The sequence below is a fragment of the Mastigoproctus giganteus genome, chromosome 9 (genome assembly GCF_048544385.1).
Source record: "Mastigoproctus giganteus isolate SK-2022 chromosome 9, ASM4854438v1, whole genome shotgun sequence".
NCBI classification, from domain to species: domain Eukaryota; kingdom Metazoa; phylum Arthropoda; class Arachnida; order Uropygi; family Thelyphonidae; genus Mastigoproctus; species Mastigoproctus giganteus.
Window position 1 is genome coordinate 52,282,287 of NC_143583.1, and position 20,745 is coordinate 52,303,031.

At 38.6% G+C, this 20,745-nt stretch overlaps 1 protein-coding gene across 1 annotated transcript in view; it reads left to right on the forward strand.

The window, feature by feature from the left end:
* Positions 1–20,745, forward strand: part of LOC150080217 (Na(+)/citrate cotransporter-like) — a 130,384-nt gene that overhangs the window by 25,063 nt on the left and 84,576 nt on the right. The window contains exons 5-6 of the mRNA XM_090380648.1: positions 5,570–5,724; positions 12,553–12,646. Coding sequence (XP_090236774.1) covers positions 5,570–5,724; positions 12,553–12,646 — 249 coding nt within the window. The remainder of the gene's footprint in view (positions 1–5,569; positions 5,725–12,552; positions 12,647–20,745) is intronic.

Sequence of the window (20,745 nt, forward strand, 5' to 3'; positions counted from 1 at the left end):
ATTTATAAAAAGGCTTCAGATATCAGAACTGTTTAGATAATATCACTTCTGTGTTCAACTGTTCTTTTCTGGTAATAACTTGGATAGCAGTAAGTTAAAAGAAGTAGTACAACAACCATTCCCTCTAAAAGTTTGTCCAGTTCCTCCTTGAATTTATGTAAGCTATCAACTTCCACAACAACAGATGGAAGTTGGTTCCAGCAATTAATCACCCGCTGGCTAAAGGCGAATTTCTGCACATCTATTCTACAACTGTCTTTCTTCAATTTGAATCTATGCCCCCTCAGGTTCGTAATCTGAGCAAGCGGAAGAATCCCATCAGAATTTAGCATGCTCAATCCATTCAAGGCCTTATACACCTCAATCAGATCACCTTGCATGTGCCTAGTCTCCAGCCATTGCAATTTGTAAAACTTAAGCCTTTCTTGGTAAGAGGACCAATTCATTCCACTCACCAATCTTGTTGCACTTCTCTGTACATGCTCAAGCAACTCTACATCCTTCCTAAAATGAGACCTCCAGACCTGTACACAGTACTCAAAGTGTGGCCTGACCATTGCCTTATACAAAGGGATAATCATCTTTTTCCTGCTAGAAAAATTACTGTATATCATTGACAATACCCCCATGGCTTGCTCTGGCAACCTGTCTGCATTGCTCAGAAAACTTCATATCTGACTGCACAATCACTCGCAGGTCTTTTTCATTTTCTACCAACCTAAGTGTAGTACCACACAGTTGGTATGTTCCTCTGGGGTTACTTTACCCATATGCAGTACTTTTCATTTTTCAATGTTAAACTTCAGTTGCCACTTCTCAGCCCATCTGCCCAATTTTCTAGATACTGTTGCAGTAGCAGACTGCCATTACTGTCATTAAAAATCCTGCCAACCTTTGAATCATCTGCAAACTTCGACACTAAGCCTGATATACCTTCATCAATATCATTGATAAATATACAAAACGCCGACCGGGCTAGCCGGGTAGGTAAAGTGCCTGCCTGGCAACCCAAAGGTCGCGGGTTCGATTCCCGCCTCGGGCTGGATATCACGATGGTGCCGAACCAACCGGTTGGTTGGATATCCCGGCCACGATACACGAAGGAAGCAAGAAAAAACTGGTTCCTTCGTGTATTGATCACATCATACGAAATAAAAAAAAAATATATACAAAACAACAGTAGGCTCAACACCGAGCCCTGTGGGACTTATTATTATTATTATTATTAGCCATATGGTGCAAGGAAGCCTGAGGCTTATGCTGCGCCAGCCAAAAAAAAAATTCCCGAATTACTCCAAGAGAGAGAGAGAGAGAGAGAGAAAGGAAGGAATCAACAGAAAGAGAAAGATGATGATATCCAGCTCAGTACCCTGGGTTTGCCAAGCCCATACTCACCAGATGTGAGCCCCTGGGGTTAGACTTCACTAATAACATTAGTCCACGAAGAGCAGTGTTCATTGATTACCATCCTATGTCTTCTCCCACTCAACCACCCTTTTATCCATTGTAGAAACTTACCCTTATTATCATTCTGCTCCAATTTTTACAGTAATCTTCCATGCGCAACAGCGTTAAAGGCTTTCCTGAAATTCAAGTATAGGATATCAAAATTATTTTTTCCATCTAGTTCCTTTGTAAATAGATCATAATATCCAATCAAATTTGTCAGACAAGACTTTCCCTTAACAAACTGATGCTGTGTTTGAATTATTTTTGCAGTCTTGTCTAGATGATTCTGCAATGCATCTTTAACCAGTGTTCCATTATTTTACCCGGAACATAAGTTAAACTAACTGGTCTGTAATTACTTGGGCCACCCTTAGATCCCCCTTTGTGAATTGGAGATACATTTGCATATCTCCAGTCCGTGGGGACTTCCCCTGAGTCCAAGGATGCTCTCATAATTATGGCTAAGGGTTTGCTTAGTTTTTTTGCCACCTCCTTTAATATAACTGGATAGATCTCATCAACTCCAGTTGCCTTTCTTATGCTTAACTTCAACAATTTCCCCTCCACTTTGCCCTCAGTTATTACAAAATCATTAAGTACTCTGTTAGTTTGATAAACTTCTGGAATTTTCCTCCCTTAATAACACCTCGTGTGTGAATGTAGATGCAAAATACTCATTTAGATTATATAAGCTATCTGAATAGGAACATCAACAGTCAAACTATTGATATCAGGTAGACCAATCTGATTCATCCCCTTTTTTTTAGAGTTTATATAAGTAAAGAAGTGCTTGCTGTTTTACTTAGCATCCATTGCCAAAGATTTCTTGTAATCTGCCTTTGCTTGCCTAATCTCTTTTGTGACTTGATTACAGACTTGCTTATATCTGCCATAGGCATCTGTGTCACCTGATAATTTATATGCATCCCGTGCATTTTTCTTCTCTGTCATTAGTTCATCTGACATCCATGTAGGCCTAGACCTTGAACAGTATTTCTTAATCAGTATGAAAAGCCTAGTAGCTTTCACGATTAATTCCTTGAATGCCTCCCATTTAGAATTTGCTGTTGGTAACATCATCAGTTGCGCCCACTGTACAAAATTTAAAAACTGTCTGAGACCATTGTAGTCACCTTAAGGAAGCAAAACCCTTCCCTTTACGCACCTCCGTAGCCAGGTGGGAAGGAGCAGCAGTGCGTAGCACACGCTTCTTGATTAGACCAGGGTTCGAGCCCGTCACCACCAAATACGGAGGATGCGGAAAGGTCAGGGAATGACCACCGCATATCCCGGAGCAATATGGCCTTAGTTGCTAATGCTCCTAAAAAACCAAATAACATAACAACCTTCCCTTTACCCCTGATGGTAATTATATCCTTAAGTAAATCCCACATCAGTACACTGTGATCACTGCCACCTAGTATTTCCTTTATCTGCAAATTCTTAATGCACGAATAATCACTTCTGATACTATAATAATTAATGATAAACACCAGCCAAGAAATTAAACTAAAAATTTACTATACAATGAAATAATATACAATGAAATGTGATGCAAATAAAATAAAAACACTGATTAAATTATAGTTACAATATAATTTAAAATATAGTTAAAAACAATAAAATTAATTAAAATAAACTAGGTTAAAACCGATAAAACAATGAAACCTGGAGCTTTCGGAGAACTGCCGTCTCCTTCTTCAACAGCATACTACTAGTGCTAAGACACATCCTTAAGTAGCCGGTCCATGGCACTCATGCACGTGATCATCAGACACATGATCTACATTCTCCATGCGCGTATCGGAAATGGAAGTGGCTCGGGAGCGTGTCAAACAGAAATGGTCATCCCTTCTGAGGACAACTGCCTCAAACAGGGGGTGTAAACGGATCCCCCTGTCCCTCTTAATAGTATTGTGACTGGATGAACCGATTCGCAAGCTCTTGAGCCACTTGCGTTCCCAAAATCCATGGGTGCGGTCAGTAATGACCGCGTCTTCAGGGGAGATCCGATGCTGCTTTTCCCAGAAATGCTCTGCCACAGCAGACCTCGCATAGTTAGCAGTCTTGATAGCGGTCGTGTGTTCCCCCAGACGGTCCTTTAAACGTCGCCCCGTTTCCCCCACATAACACAATCCGGGCACTTAATCTCGTAGACCACATTGCTAGTATGGTCCTGGGCTACGGGATCTTTAACTTGGGATATCACTGTGTGCAACCTCCGACCCGGAAGTTGCACACAGCGAGTCTGGCACTCCCGCAATGCCCATACAATACGTTCTGAAAGGCCCGGATAGTAAGGAATGTATGCAGTAGCCACAGGAGCAGGCCACTCCCTACGATTTGACTCAACCCTATGAATATATTTGTCCAAGACCCTCTGGGGGTATCCACAGTTCCTGAGGTCTGCCGTGACTTTGCAAATTTCTATTTCCTTTCAGAGGTACTACAGTGGGTCCCCACCCTATTCAACAATGCCCTGGCTACGCTGTTTTTATGATGACAAGCCTGTGCTGAGCTATAATGAACAAATTGGCCATGGCACATAGGCTTTCTATAGATCGTTGTTTTTAATCTAGATCCATCTCTGCTCACCAAGACATCCAGAAATGGGAGGGACCCAGCTTCTTCCACCTCCGAGGTAAATTGTATAAATGTGGAAAAGCTGTTGAGCAAATTGAGCACCTCATCTTCCTTTCCCTTTTTTAAAATAGTGAAGGTATCGTCCACATATCTCCTCCACTCGCGCATGGGGAAATTCAACTGATGAAAAACCCTAGTTTCCAGTTCCTCCATTTCCAAATTGGCCACAATGGCACTGATGGGGGAACCCATGGCATATGGGGGAACTGCTGATAACCAGATCAAAGTATTACCCTCTCTGGTTGCCTTTGAACATGTTGCTGCAGAAAACAATCATCTAATAAATCCATAAAAGTGTTGCTAGTGTGTGAGTGACCAACCCACAAGTTCCAGTCAATATCTGGTAAGTTGAAATCCCCGATTATAACACAATCTGATTTACTGGCCCATTGTATTTCTCTGTACAATTGTTTGTTGTACTCATTATAGTCATTAGGCCTATATCACACTTTTACTCTCATTTTTTGCTTTCCCAGCACTTGTGTCACACCAAACTGACTCAACATTGAACTGTCCATCTATGTCAATTGGACACCCTTTCTTAGATTTCATGTTTTTTTTTTAATTAACAGCATAACTCCTCCTCCCTTCCTATCCTGTCTATCCCTTTTGTACACGTTGTACTTCCCAAATTCCAATTCTGCATTTCTAATATCTGCGTGACACCATGTCTCTGATATCCCAACAATATCCATCTTTGATGTGCTGACCAGCACTGCAAATTCATCAAATTTATTTACTATACTTCTAGCATTGCTGTACATGCAAGTATACATGCACTTACTCTTATATAAAATTAGTTACCTTAAGACAGCCCAGATATTTATTTGTTTCATGATGGCTGCCATCAGTCCCCCCCACACCCCACCTTCCAGGCCGCTGCTCATTCTAATAGAAGTAGTGCAAGAATCACTTTCACCTCTGCCTGTGGCTACTTTTAACCTTTTATTCTGTGAATCCTCCCAAGCTATTAGTTTTTGTACCCACATAATGCTGCCTCGATAGCAATCAGCAAACACTCTTGCATTCCTTCTATTTAAGTGTATCACGTCTTTGTAGAAGCAGTCTCTCCTGTAGCAGTAACTCGTCCCTCTCATGCCATACTGCTCTAGTTTGTATGGCAGTCTTTACTGAAATCTAAGAATATGATATCAGAATTATTTTTGTATCTAGTTCCTTTGTTAATGCATCTTAGTAACTAATCAGATTAGCCAGACAAGATATCCCCTTATCAAATCCATTCTGTGATTTCTGTTTAACTCCATTCCTGTTAAGATGATCCTGCAATACATCTTTTAAAGGTCTATTTCTTACTGTGTTTTCTTTAAACAAGTCAAAAGTCATTCTTATTTCTCTAAGACTGAATTGACAAAAATTTTTTTAAAGATGAATTATGGTCAGTCTTATTTTTGTTTGGAAAAATTTAGTTTGAAAGTTACAGAATAATGAAATAGTTGATTTTTATGTCTAATTAAAGGTTGATGTTGGGGTTCATGTTTACAGCAACGATGCTCTCCATGTGGATAGGGCCAACTCCTACTGTTGCTATGATGGTACCAATAGTAGATGCTGTTCTGTCTGAGCTTAATCATTCAGACATCCACGACGAAGTCAATCCAAGTATGTTTGAAGGTAATACTTAAAAATAGTACGTCTGTAATACTTTAGGATATTTCTAGATCGTATGTATAGCTTAGCTTAATTTTCAGCACTCACCTCATAGTAATCCATTTAGCTGGTGGAGAGTTTTACCACATACATAGTGGTTATGGGATTCTAACAACTTACAGGGATTATGGGTTTAAAACTAAGTTATGGGCTATAAAAATTTTTCTAAGAAAGGAAAGTGCACCTTCCATTCTATGGTTGCCTAATTAAATTAAATTAAAGGAAGAAAAATATTTTTCTTCATTTAATTTTTGAAGGATTTAACAATCTAGCAATACATCTCTTAAGAGATGTATTGCTAGATCCTTCAACTACATCCCAAGTATATTCTGCAGGACTTAAATCAGGAGATTGCACTATGCAAACTAACAATGGTTTCTCCATATATACTGGTGATCAAAGAAAGTGCATCACCCCTTAAAATTGTAATTGTCGTCCTAATAACGTAAATATATGGCAATATTTCTTACAGATTGCATCAGATAAAATTGACATGCATAGGTGATGACGTAATATTGCATCAGCTGTTACTTTCAGCTATATAAGCACGTCCTGCAAGAGTTGCAGTCCTTCCTTGCTTGTGTCAGGATGTCTAGTTATGTGCAGTTGAAGCTACGAAGAAAGAATGCTATTGTTGATTTACATGAGGAAGGATGTTATTCCTGTCATATTGCTTATAGAATGTCTTGTAATCAGTCGACAGAGTAGATTTCTTTCCAAACTCAAGAATGCTGGTTCTGCTGATAGGAAAAAAGGAACCGGATGCAAATGAGTCTCTATGCCAAAACAGGACTGCATTTTAGCATTAGCATTAGTAGAGGCATACGATGCATGAAAGCAAGCTTATGCAACATCAGCCAAAAAAAAAACAAAAAAAATCACTCCGATTTCACCCATCCGTTCGTTTTGAAGTGCTTATGCCTTAAAAACCGTAAAGTTTCTTTATCTGAACTGAAAAGAGAACGGGAAGAACATATAGGAATGGTAGCAAGTGCAAGTAACATTCAGAAGATGCCTCTTCAAAAATGGACTTGAAGCCCATTGTCTGAAAAGAGTCCCTCCTCACACAAAAAATGAAAAAGGACCGATTAATTTGGTGTAAGGAACATTGTGAATTGTCAAATGGACACCCCCCTCTCGAGCAGTGGAAGTCAGTTATTTTCTCGGATGAGAAGAAATTCAATCTGCATGGCTCTGATGGGAGACAAACAATTCGCTGTAGATGTGGTGAAGAATACCATCCAGACTGTGTGGTGTCTACGTGAAATTCTCTACCATCCTTAGATGACTCCAATCAATTAGATGACTCACATCAACCGGTACAATACCACCACTTTGCTTATTGGAGGCTTGAAGTGGTAGAACCCATGTTTAGTCTCCAGAGGTAAGTTCCAGTCAACCCTTCCCCACCTCTTCCATCATGCAGTATGACTGATGACTTTTGAGGTTATGATGAACATCATGGCGAGATCCAATCTTCCTTACATTTCGAGGGTACAGCTCTAAAACTGTGTTCACAGGCCAGCTGCTAGTTAGTACACCGGACCAGACCGAACCTATTGGTAACTCTTTACGAGGCTTCCGGATCAGCTAGTGTATAATCTTGCTACCTCTACTCTGCCAGATAGTGACTGGAGGGAGTCCGAGTAGTGTGTATGCGGGGGACATTGTCGAGACCATGTTATGTCAAGGATCTGGGTATATTCTTACCATGTGTACGCCATATCCAAAAATTTCATTACTTCATACAGCATGTCCCACCACTATTAAATTACTATTAAATACACCATGAATTGTCACCTTACTATTAAATACACCATGAATTGTCAAACTAATAGAGTAAGCTTATCTGCGAAAAGATCTAAACCTCCCAAACACTTCCTAATTCATTTCACAAATATACGTGGTCTCAATTCTAATCTGAACGATGTTCATTTGCACTTGCAGTCTACCAAACCCCATGTACTTTTTCTGACAGAATCTCAGTTATCAGTTGATTCAACTACTGCTCATCTCAGATGCCCAAATTATTCGCTGTATAATTCCTTTCACCTCAAAGGTAGTACTTGTGCGTATGTCCATTCTGATATTCCCTGTCAGAGACTTGGCAATTTGGAATCTCCTCTCTTTGATCTTCTCTGGCTTAAAATCCCTCTACCTCATTTAAAATTCATCTGTTGTCTTTACCGTTCTCCCAACTCCACTAATCACTTGGAGCTCTTTGACTTCCTCTCTTTGCAACTTGACTTTCTCCAGTCCAACTTTCCTAATGGTGAGGCAATTTTCCTTGGTGATTTTAATGTTCACAACTAGAGCTGGCTTCCATTTTCTAGTCACTCCAACCCAGCTGGTCGAGATGCTGAGGCTTGTGCAATTACTAATGACCTTACACAGATTGTTCATTTACCTACAAGGATACCAGACAATCCTAACCATACAGCCAACACACTTGATTTTTTCTCACAAACAACCCTTTTAAGTACACGATCGAAGTGAGTGGTCCTTGTGAGTAGTAAATGGGATGACCTGCAAGATTTCTTTTCTTCTTTTCCTTGGTCGGATTATTGTTTCAAAACTTCTGATGTCAATGTTTGCTCAGATCGTGCCAGTGAAATTATTCTTGCAGGAATGGAATCCTTTATCCCACACTCCACTATAAAATCTCGTCCTTTATCTAAACCTTGGTTTTCCAATAAATGTGCTAGAGAAGAATGTTACATATCCTAATTGGCTTGTCTCTAATTCTTCAGTTTCATTTTCTGCCTACACCAAAGCTCACAACAATTGTAAAATAGTTATTAATCAATCCAAACTAGAGACTGAACAGGCTAAGAGTAGAAAACTTGCTTCTTGCCCTTATGGTAGCCGAGCATTCTGGTCTCTTGCCAAAGCTATTCCAGATGATTCTGTCGTCACTTCAGCCAAGGATAAAGCTGACCTGCTAGCATCCCATTTTTCTTCCAACTCATGTATTAATGATCTTGGTAAAACACCTCCCACCATTCCCAACATGCTCCATTCAATGCCTCCTGTGGTCTTCCGTCAAAAGGATGTCAGAAGGATTTTGACGAATCTTGATGCTAAGAAAGCTCCAGGTCCCGATGGTATTTCTCCACTTCTCAAAACCTATGCTCCTGAACTTACTCCTGTTGTTTGCCGCCTTTCTTCACTTTCTTATTCCAAAGGTGTTTTTCCTTCTGCTTGAAAATTTGCTCATATCCAGCCAGTTCCTAAAAAAGTGTGACAAACCCCTCCCATCCAATTATCATCCCATTGCAATTACTTCTAGTCTTTCTAAAGCAATGGAGAAATCAATTAACCGCCAACTCTTAAACTACCTAGAAACCTTCGGTCTGGTCAACGATCGCCAGTATGGATTCCATCAGTGTCAATCCACTGGTGATATTCTGGTTCATATTACCCATTTATGGACCAATTCAATGGAAAAGTTCGGTGAAACACAAGCAGTTGCTCTTGACATCTCAAAGGCTTTCGGTCATGTTTGGCATAAAGATCTTCTAATCAAGCTTCCATGTTATGGTTTGCCAACTGTTTTTTGTAATTGATTATCCAGTTTTCTCTCCGATCGCTCACTGAGGGTAATAGTAGATGTCTCTCTGTCTTCTAACTTTTCCTCTAATGCCGGTGTCCCCCAAGGTTCAGTTCTTTCCTCCACTCTTTTCCTCTTGTATATTAATGACCTTCTTCGATTGACTGGAAATCGTATCCATAGTTTTGCTGATGATAGCCCATTGCATTCCACTTTCCATTTTGAGAAACCTTGCCCTGCTCAATCAGCTTCAACTTCTCGAAAATCCACTACCAATTCATTAAATGCCGATCTCCAGGTAATTCTCCAGTGGGGCAAAGACAACTTTGCAAAATAATACATCTCTTTTGGGGATTACCCTGACTTTTAATCTCTTTTGGTACAAGCACATTACAAATATTGCTTCCTCTGCATCTAAAAAACTTGGTTTTCTCTTTTGTTCTCGACGTTACTTTTCTTCCAAACAGCTGTTCACTCTGTACAAATCACAAATCCACCCTACCATGGAATATTGTTCCCACAACTGGGGTAGTGCCCCCAAAACCTCTCTCAAGCTTCTTGATTCCGTTCAGAAGAGGGCAGCAGTTAGGTTAATTAATGATTCATCTCTAACAGAGTCTCTTCACTCGCTGTCTCATAGATGTACTGTTTCTGCTGCATGCCTCTTCTACAGATATTTCCATGGGCACTGTTCTTCTGAATTGGCTTCTATAATTCCCGCTCTCTCTTTCAAAACAGTCCGAACATGTGCCGCCACCAGCCAACATCCATTTACTGTCCAACTTCAAGCTCACAGAACCGACTTTTCATCTTCCTCGTTTATTCATTCAACTGCCGTTTTCTGGAACAACCTTCCTTCATACGTATTTCCTGAAAATTACAGTCTACAGAAGTTCAAGTCCAATGTCAACAAATATCTTCTTTCGTTTTCTCAACCTCCAACCTAAGCATGGTACTAAGTACTATAGGTTCTAATACCTCTTGTGTTTGGGGTTTACATAAAAAAAAAATAAAACTCAAGGTGCGGACTGACTATTGCTTTATACAAGGGGATAATCACCTTCTTATCCCTGCTCACAAAATTCCTGTATATCATTGACAAGATACCATGAGCTACTCTTGCAGATGGTATGCACTGCTCAGAAAACTTCATATTTGATGGCACAATTACATCCAGTTCTTTTTCATTCTCCACTATCCCGAGTGTAGCTCCACACAGTTGATATACCACTCTGAGGTTACTGCTTCCGATATGCAGTACTTTACATTTGTCAATGTTAAAATTCAATTGCCACCTCTCAGCCCATCTGCTCACTTTTTCTAGATCCTAAAGCATACTGTCATTAGTGTCATTAACAACCCTGCCAACCTTTGTGTCATCTGCGAACTTGGACATTAATCCTGATATACCATTAATATCATTAATAAATATAGAAAACTATAATGGGCCCAACACTGAATCCTGGAGGACTCCACTAATATCATTAGTCCACGAAGAGCAGTGTCCATTGATTACCACTCCTGTCTTCTCCCACTCAACCCTTTATCCATAGCAGCAATTTGCCCTTAATGCCATACTGCTCCAATTTTTACAGTAGTCTTCCATGTGTAACAGTTTCAAAACCTTTCCTAAAATCTAAGTATATATCAAAATTATATTTTCCATCCAGTTCCCTTGTGTCTGCATCATAGTATCCAAACAAATTAGTCAGCCAAGACTTTCCCTTAACAAACCCATTCTGTGTCTGAACTATAACTGCAGTCTTGTGTAGTTGGTCCTGCATTATTTCTTTAACAAGAGATTCCATTAATTTCCCCGGAACAGAAGTTAAACTAATATGTCTGTAATTACTTCTGTCACCCTTTGATCTCCCTTTGTGAATTGGGGACACATTTGCACATCTCCAGTCCATGGGGATCTCCACTGAGTCCAAAGAAGCTCTCATAATTATGGCTAAGGGTTTGTTTAGTTCCTTTGCTGCCTCTTTTAATATAATTGGATAGATCCCATCCACCATAGGTGCTTTTCTTTTGTTTAACTTCAACCGTTTCTCCTCCACTTTGTTCTCATTTATTAAAATCTCAGTTATTACAAAATCACGTTGAATGATTGCAGAAAGAATAATTGCCCTCTGTGGAATAATTGAAGAATAATTGCTATTCTATAGGTTCTAAAGAATAATTTCCCTCTGTGGGATTATAATGGCTTTGCCACTTTTCACTTCTTTGTAAAGGGTTTGCAGCTCCTGTTGTGGTTTGGGACTGGGACTCGGCTCCTATGTAAAAATATAAATCACTGAAAGGTGGCAGCTAATTTTATATTAAGAAAATTATTTATAAATGGGTAGTATATTTGTAGAGACACTTTAAATTACACAGTTATCTTCTACAGAAGATTTCATAATGCAAAAAAAATATTATGAAATCGACTGGTTTATCGCATAGCTGGTTATACTACAGTAACAGACTACTGCATTATTGTAGTCATTCCTTCCTTCAACCATCACAACCAGGAATCCTTGCATTGTTATCTATGGGTGCTCAGACAAGCGATAAGGCTAATACTAACTGGAAGAATTCTATAATGGCCTTTCACTCAGGGTTGTGGTTATCTGGCCTTTAACAAATGTTAGAATCTTATCTCCAGTTTTTCCTCAGTTTTTTATTTTTTATGTATGCGTATATCCTAGAATGTAATTTATAGACAAGGGAAGGTATACTGATATCTTATTGTTTATAGTTGCCTTGTCACATTTCTTAAGCACCCACAGAACAGTATGATTGAACAGTATGTCACATTTCTTAAGCACCTACAGAACAGTATGATTGGGTACTTAAGAGAGGCAAAGTAAAACAGTTATCAGTTGATATGCTGCAAAATCTGAAGAAAATGTTTACTATTAAAGTTATATGTATATCAAATATTAAGTTATTGATAAATATAATTTTAATAATTATAAATTATGATAAAACTGTTCTGTATAATCAAAATTCTTGTGGAACAATTAGTATCTTTTGCTGCTCCCTGTGTGTACTCATGATATTTTTACCTCTACCCATTTTAAATTTGCTAATGGTTACAAACATTTTTGGCTTTTTCATTGCTTTAATTATTCTTTCCACTTTTTGCACATATTACATGTAGCTCTAATAAATTCTAATCCCAACCTTCTTAATATAATATAACATATTGTGAAATGCATTATGAAGGGACAGTATACATATTAATTTTTTTTTTAAAGTGAAGTCTGTACTGGACTCTATTTCTTTAAATGAAACCAGCCAGTCTTTTTGTGAAGATGATTGTGAAAGTAAAGATAAATCTCAATTAGTAAAGTAAGTTCAAAGTTATTATTTACATATATTGTTATGAAAATATTTATACTTATTTTAAACAGCAATGTTAGTTATTCAAAATTTATTATTATTCATTAGAACATAAGTGCAAATATGATTGAGTTATGGCTGTTATGGACTTGTCATAGCCAAGACGATGATGATGATGGTTCCCAGTATCCATGGGTGCCGGCAGCATGGTGCAAGGTGGTGCAATTGCACCACCTTTGGATTGCAAAGTAATACGCAATTTTTAATATTTTCATTAATTTATTTTGATGAAAATTTGGTGAATAAAAAATTTATTCCCACGTGCAGCATCTTGAAAAATATCCTGCCGGTACCCATGCCAGTATCTTTTACAAGTTCCTTTGTAACTATCTCATAATACCTTACTAGACTGGTCAAGAATTATGGAATCTATGATTATGGATACAGTGCAAAGTCACCTTGATAGTAACTGATAATAAGAAAGAATTGCAACATATTTTTGTTAAAATATGATCTTGTCTGACTAGTCTGGCAAGGTATTAGGTAGTTACAAAGGAAATGGATACCGGGAATTATTATTGTCATAATCATCATTGTCTTGGGCATGACAAGTCTGCAACATCCAGAACTCAATCATATCTGTCTCTCTCTGTGTTTCTAGCCCTCTCCAGTCCACAATAACCTTCCACCATAATCCCAGTCATGGGCACCGGCAGCATGGTGCAAGGCAGCACCACCTTTGGATGTTGAAGTAATATGCAGTTTTTAATATTTTCATTAATTTATTGAAACATTAAAACAATATAAATTCTACAAAAAAAAAAAACTAAAATATCAATTCAACTAATTAATCAAAACAAGAACAAAATTAAAATAACCTTGCAAAACAGAATTAGACCCCATTAATTTTCGCCATTATCTTTAAATAAAAATTGCAATCTTCTTGGCTTCTCTGCAAATATATTTGATATAGTTGCATTTATAAAATTTTTATTGCCAATGATGAAATTTCATGCCTTTTTCTTTTTCACAATGAATGTGAAAAATGTGCTCACAGTCTGTGCAATACTTTCTCCCACTGATCACGAAACATTCGCTCAGCTGTACCTGTAAATCAGTCAAACTTAACTTAATTAAGATATTGCATGTATTCAAAAATTTGTGAACATAAAATTTCTTCCCACATGCACCACCTTCAGTTTGTGCTGGTAGCACAGTGTTATCTTTGCTGTCCTTCCTCCCCACACCGAGTGGAAAAGGCCCGGGTTCAAATCCCATCATGACACGAGAAACTTTTATGGGTATTTTTCACTCCATGGCTGAGTTAATCAGTCTCAGCCGTAGATAGCAAGTTTTTTCCCCAGAAACTGGTGTTTTCGTCCAGCAGAACAGGCAAATCGACCAGAGAACTCACGCAATTTACAGACACAATACAATGGGTATATGTAATAACTTATTGGGTGACCCTAATGTAATACAGTAGAATGTCGATATCCGAACTAATTGGGACCAAGGTTGTTTCGGATAATCAAACGTACGCGAGAATACCCAGTTTATATACGAAACAAAGTGTAATTAGGCCCAGAATTAAATTATTGTATGCAAGGTTATTACTGTTGTATTTTTAAATATGAAGTATTATAAAAAAATAATTGATTTAGGAAATGGTTAGTAAATAATAACCAAAACATTTCAAAAAACAATGTATATTATGTATTACATTTATTTTGAACTTGGTTGTTTTATATGGTTTCAACTATAAATCACACTTTTTTTTTTTTACATAAACAGAAATAAACAAATGCATGTAATTGCACACAAATAAGAGTAAAATGAATCTTGGTAAGATTTATTTTTGGGAAGGTAATCTTGAATTTTTCTTTCAAGTATGCAAGATTGTCTTTTTTTTTTTTTTTTTTTGTGGTGAGGTCTCTCATCCTCTTTAATAGCAGCATCTCCATAGATCTACATTCAGACTGTTGCTCACACCACACTATTGCAGTTTCTAGCCAGTGAAGGCCTCTGCGTGAGTGAGCCCACTTTGTCTTTTTTGTCATCAGAATCACCTTGGTTAAAGTCAGCACGTTTTTCATCCTGGACTAACACAACAATTTCTTCAGTTAAAATATTATAACCAGGATCATCAGCATCGTTGTTTAAGCATACCTCTGCATCATCTTGCCCACACTTGGAAAACTCGGCAATCCCTTGAAATAAAGTTACAATCTCACCTATGTCTTCATTCAAATCTTGCACATTTGTGATAGTCTCTTCAGTAGCACCCGATAGTTTATGCATGCCTTTTTCAGGCAATGTTTTCAAGACATGTTCCAGGCAATTACTCTCCAACAACATGTTCCAGGAATCTGCTAACAAGTAGCAATAATCCTTAATGTGAGGTTCTTTGAAAATTCAACCATGCTCTCTTCATCTCCCTCTGGTAGCAGCAAGTGATGCAATACTGTTTTTTTGTACATTGATTTTAGTTTCACTATAATACCTTGATCCACTGGCTGCAGCAGAGCTGTAACATTTGGCCGTAAAAACCTTACAATGAAGTTCTCATCAATTGAATCCAGTTTTTCAAGAGGAGGGTGGGATGGTGCATTATCAATAATAAGCAAAACTTTACCAGCTTTACTCTCATTTTCTCAATGCCTCTTCACACTTGGAATAAAATCTTGACTAAACCAATCCAAAAAAAGTTGGAATTCATCCAAGCATTTTTCTGTCCTTTATGTTATACTGGTAGGCACTTTATATCTTTAAAACATCTTGGATTTCCAAATTACCAACAATGGTAAACATGCTGTCCACTTGCATAACTGTAACATGCTGTTTGTTACGGTTATGAAACCAGGAGCAGCCATTTCGTGTCGTGATGCAGGGGATTTAGGTAATTCAAATGTTGTTGTTGGAGACTCCAGGGTACATTTTGTTCATTTTGTGAAGAAGCTTTCACCATATCTGATCATGTGTATGTAGTGTATTTTGTGTAAGTTTTGTGTAGCGTTCATAATGCAAGTGATTTACGAGGGAGTGACTTCCAATTAAGTTTCCTGTTTTCCTGTTTTCTACATCAGCATGTTCGGGTGGCGCCTCCATAGCCAGGTGGGCAGGAGCAGCAGTGTGTAGCACAGGCTTCTTGATTAGACAGGGGTTCGAACCCGTGACCACCAAATATGGAGGATGCGGAAAGGTCAGGGAATGACCACCGCATATCCCCGGAGCAATATGGCCTTAGTTGCTAATGCTCCTAAATAACAAAACAAACAGCATGTTCGGGAGGCAACTAGAGGGAGTAATACTCTTGATTTGATTATCAGTAGTGATTCTTCATGCATTAAGAATCAGCAGGTAAATGACCCACTAGGTGGTAGTGATCACAGTGTGCTGAAGTGGGATTTACTCAAAGAGGTAACTACCATTAGAGGTAAAGGGAAGGGTTATTGCTTTCGTAAAGGTGACTACGATGGACTGATTCAGTATTTAAATTCTATACAGTGGGACCAACTGATGATGTTACCAACAGCAAATTCAAAATGGGAAGCATTCAAAGAACTTATCTTGGAAGCTACTAGGCTTTACATACCAACTAAGAAATATTGTTCAAGGTTTAGGCCTAAGTGGATGTCAGATGAACTAATGAGACATATGGCAGAGAAGAAAACTGCATGGGATACATACAAATTAACATGTGACACAGAAGCCTATGATAGATACAAGTTGATCTGTAACCAAGTTACAAAGGAGGTTAGGCAGGCGAAGGCAGATTACGAGAAATCTTTGGCAAGGGATGCAAAGAAAAACAGCAAAGAGTTCTTTACTTATGTAAACTCTAGAAGGAAGGGGATGAATCAGATTGGTCCACTTGATATCGATGGGTCAAATGTTGATGATCCTGCTCAGGTAGCTAACAAACTGAATGAATATTTTGCATCGACATTCACACATGAGGAGTTATTCAGCAAGGGGAATGCCAGAGGTGTATTCAACTCTGGCAGTAAGCTAGAGAATCTTGTAATAACTGAGAGTAAAGTGGAGGAGAAATTGTTGAAGATAAATACAAGAAAGGCACCTGGGGTGGATGGGATCTATCCAGTTATATTAAAGGAGGCAGCAAAGGAAGTAAGCAAACCCTTAGCCATAATTAGAGAGAGAGCTTCCTTGGACTCAGGGGAAGTACCCATGGACTGGAGATGTGCAAATGTGACCCCAATTCACAAAGGAGGATCAAAGGGCGACACAAGTAATTATAGACCTGTTAGTTTAACTTCTGTTCCTGGAAAATTAATGGAGGCACTGGTTAAAGAAGCACTGCAGAATCATCTAGACAAGACTTCAGTTATAGCTCAGACACAGCATGGTTTTGTTAAGGGAAAGTCTTGCCTGACCAATTTGATTGGATACTATAATGCAGTCACAAAAGAACTGGATACAGGGAATAACTTTGATATTATATACTTGGATCTTAGAAAGGCTTTTGATACTGTTGCACATGGAAGACTGCTGCACAAATTGGAGCAGTGTGACATTGGAGGCAAATTGCTGCTATGGATAAAGGGGTGGTTGAGGGGGAGAAGACAGAGAGTGGTAATCAATGGACACTGCTCATCGTGGACTAATGTTATTAGTGGAGTCCCTCAGGGTTCAGTATTGGGTCCATTATTGTTTTCTGTATTTATAAATGATATTGATGATGGTATATCCAGCTTAATGTCCAAGTTTGCAGACGATACGAAGGTTGGCAGGGTTGTCAAGGACACTACTGACACTATGCTACTGCAACAGGATCTGGAAAGGTTGAGCAGATGGGCTGAGAGGTGGCAAATGAAGTTTAGCATTGACAAATGTAAAGTACTACATATGGGAAACAGCAACCCCAGAGCAACGTATCAACTCTGTGGTACTGCACTGACAGTGGTAGAGAATGAAAGGGACCTGGGGGTGGTTGTGCAGGCAGATATGAAGTTTTCTGAGCAGTGCAGACGGGCTGCAAGAGTAGCTCATGGTGTATTGTCGATGATATATAGGAATTTTTCTAGCAGGGATAAGGAGGTGATTATTCCCTTGTATAAGGCAATGGTCAGGCCACACCTAGAGTACTGTATACAGGTCTGGAGGTCTCATTTCAAGAAGGATGTAGAGATGCTGGAACAAGTACAGAGAAGGGCAACAAGATTAGTGAATGGAACAAAGGGGTGCTCTTACGAAGGAAGGCTTAAGTTTTGCGAATTACAGTGTCTGGGGACTAGGCACCAGCGAGGTGATCTGATAGAGGTGTATAAAGCCTTGAATGGTTTGAGCATGCTCAATGCTGATGGGATTCTTCCTCTTGCTCAGAATAATCACCTGAGAGGGCATAAATTCAAATTGAGAAAAGACAGATGTAGGATAGACGTGAGGAAATTTGCCTTTAGCCAGCGGGTGGTTGGTTGGTGGAATAGACTTCCATCCGTTGTCGTGGAAGTTGATAGCCTAAATAAGTTTAAGGCTCAGCTGGACAGGTATTTCGAACGAACAGAGGGGTGAAGTGGAAGTGGTTATTTTTTATTTATTTATTTATTTATTTATTATTATTATTATTTATTTTTTTTTTTGGCTGATGCTGCATAAGCTTGCTTTGTTGCATCAAATGCCTCTACTAATGCTAATGCTAAGACCAGTTTCATCTGCATTGTAAACTTCATCCATGAAAACACCTTCTTTCTCCACCACTTTCAGAAAAGACTCTTTAAAAGCTTCTGCTTCTGGGACATCACCTATAAAGCTTCTCCTTGAATTTCAAGCTCCCTTATACCGTGGTGAGATTTGAAAATTTTCAGCTATCCTGTACTGGCTTTAAATTCAGATGGGCTTTTAAAATTTTGATTCAGTTGTAATGCTTTTTCGCATAACAGAGGTCCAGAAGTAGGTTCACCTTGACTTCTCTTTTGTAAAAACCATAAATAAACAGTGTCTAATTTCTCATCACTAGCTTTTTTCATAGTTTTTCTTTTTTTTTAGAGGGATCTTCATTGTATAACTTTGAAGCAAACTTCAAAGTTTCATTTTTTTCTGCTCTTTATGTCAAATATGGTTGCTATACCAATGTTAAAAATCTTAGCAAGAGATACACCAGTTTCACCCTTTCCCAGTCTATTAATAATTGTTGTCTTCTATTGACAACATATTGCAGTTTCTTTTGCCTGTAGATGCTATTAATAACACAATGGGGCAGTAGTAGTAAAATTAAAAAGCAAAATGACACAGTATTTCACTTTGAAATAGCCATGAACAAAAACGCAATAACACACTGCAGTGGCTCACAGCAGACTGAGTGAAAGCTAACCCCCCCATGTACTCCTGCACTCACAACAGACAATGACTCATCAAGGTCATGGGAGACTGTCCTGGGTACACACAATAGCTAAAACCAACATTTGATTTTAAACTCCTGTAATGAAAAATTAAGACTATTTCTATGCTATACTGCATATATCTTCGAATAAATAATCGGAAACAAATGCATTAAGCAGCAGGAGTAATATTTCAGCATTTACAAAATTTGTCACTGTACAGTGCATAACTATCAACAACCAGTGCACTAAAAGTAGATACTGTAATTTTTTTGGGGGTGGTGATGGTTCGAATAACTGAAGTTTCGGATAATCAATGTTTGGATAATTGACGTTCCACCGTAGTTTTTTTTTTCCTGCTGGTGCCCATGATCCCAGTTCATATCCAATCCAATTTTTTTCCTTTTTCCTTTTAACCATTATCATACTTTTATTCTCTCCTATCCTCCTCAGTACATCCTTGTTTCTAACAATATCTATCCATTTCACTCTTTTAAACCTCCCCTATACCCACATCTCAAAAGCTTCAATTATTCTGATCTCCTTCTCCTCCTTTAGTGCTTATGTCTCAGCCCCATAAAGCATGATGTTCCATGCAAAACATTTAACTAACTTCTTCCTTAACTCCATCCATTCTCATTTGATTTAAATTTAGTAGTATAACATTATTTTGTGATTTTCTGATTAATTTGGTGTATTTATTCTTTACTCGGCCTTGTAATTGCATAAAAGTATCGGTAAAGGTTTCCACGTGTTTCAACTCCGCTAACCGTTCGTAATTTTCCCGCCTTGTGATACGATATACCGTACTAGATAGCGTTAGTTGAACTTCGTTAGCAGTTACATTGTACGTTTAAATAAATACATATAACGACTTAGATTACAAACGTAATATAATTAATTATATTTAACATAATTAATTATACATATAAGCACTTAGGTTACGTAACATAAATAATTGGTAAAAACAAATAATTAATACATAACTTGATACGAAAGTTATATAAAGGGATTTCGCAGATAACACTCGTTACTGAAACGTAAATATTTCGTAGATAACACTCGTTACTGAAACGTAAATATAGCGTTATAACTGTGTTTGGATACAAGTTTAGGATTTAATTTTGTACAGAAATTGAAATTTTATTGAAGGTAAATCTAAATCATGACTCAAACCAGAGCAGCAAAGCAAAGGGCTCAAGCCAATGGGAATGCTGTGGCCCAGGGGAGAACTGAGGGGGGCAGTTGTCCTCTGAATCACAGCCTTGTAAGATGCACTATTTGCTTGATGTTTGCGGAGCAGTCAAGTATGGGACATGATACTGCCATGGGGGATGTCTTTGTGTGTGTGCGATGCAAGGAGTGTAAGGAGATAAGGCGACAACTCAGCGTTGTTATGGGCCTATATGAGAGCTTGAAGGATAGGGTGGATGCCCTCGAAGGATTACAAGTGAGGGGCCCATCAAGCTCTCAGCTGCCCACACCAATGCCAGAGCTTGCACTTGGTCATCGCGGAACACAGCGGCAACCCCCAAGGCAGAATGCGCTGGTCCCAAAGGAACTAGTAGTTGTTGGTGACTCTATTGTCAGGGAAACGGGAAACATGCTTTGTAAAAAGGATAGGTGGAATAGGACCAGGGTATGTCTGCCAGGGGCAAAAGTTGATGACGTTGTAGAGCGGATATCATCTTTTAAGGGCACAAAAGGTGATATAGTTGTACACGTTGGCACTAATGACATTAAGAGTAGAAGACCGGCGGAATTACTTGA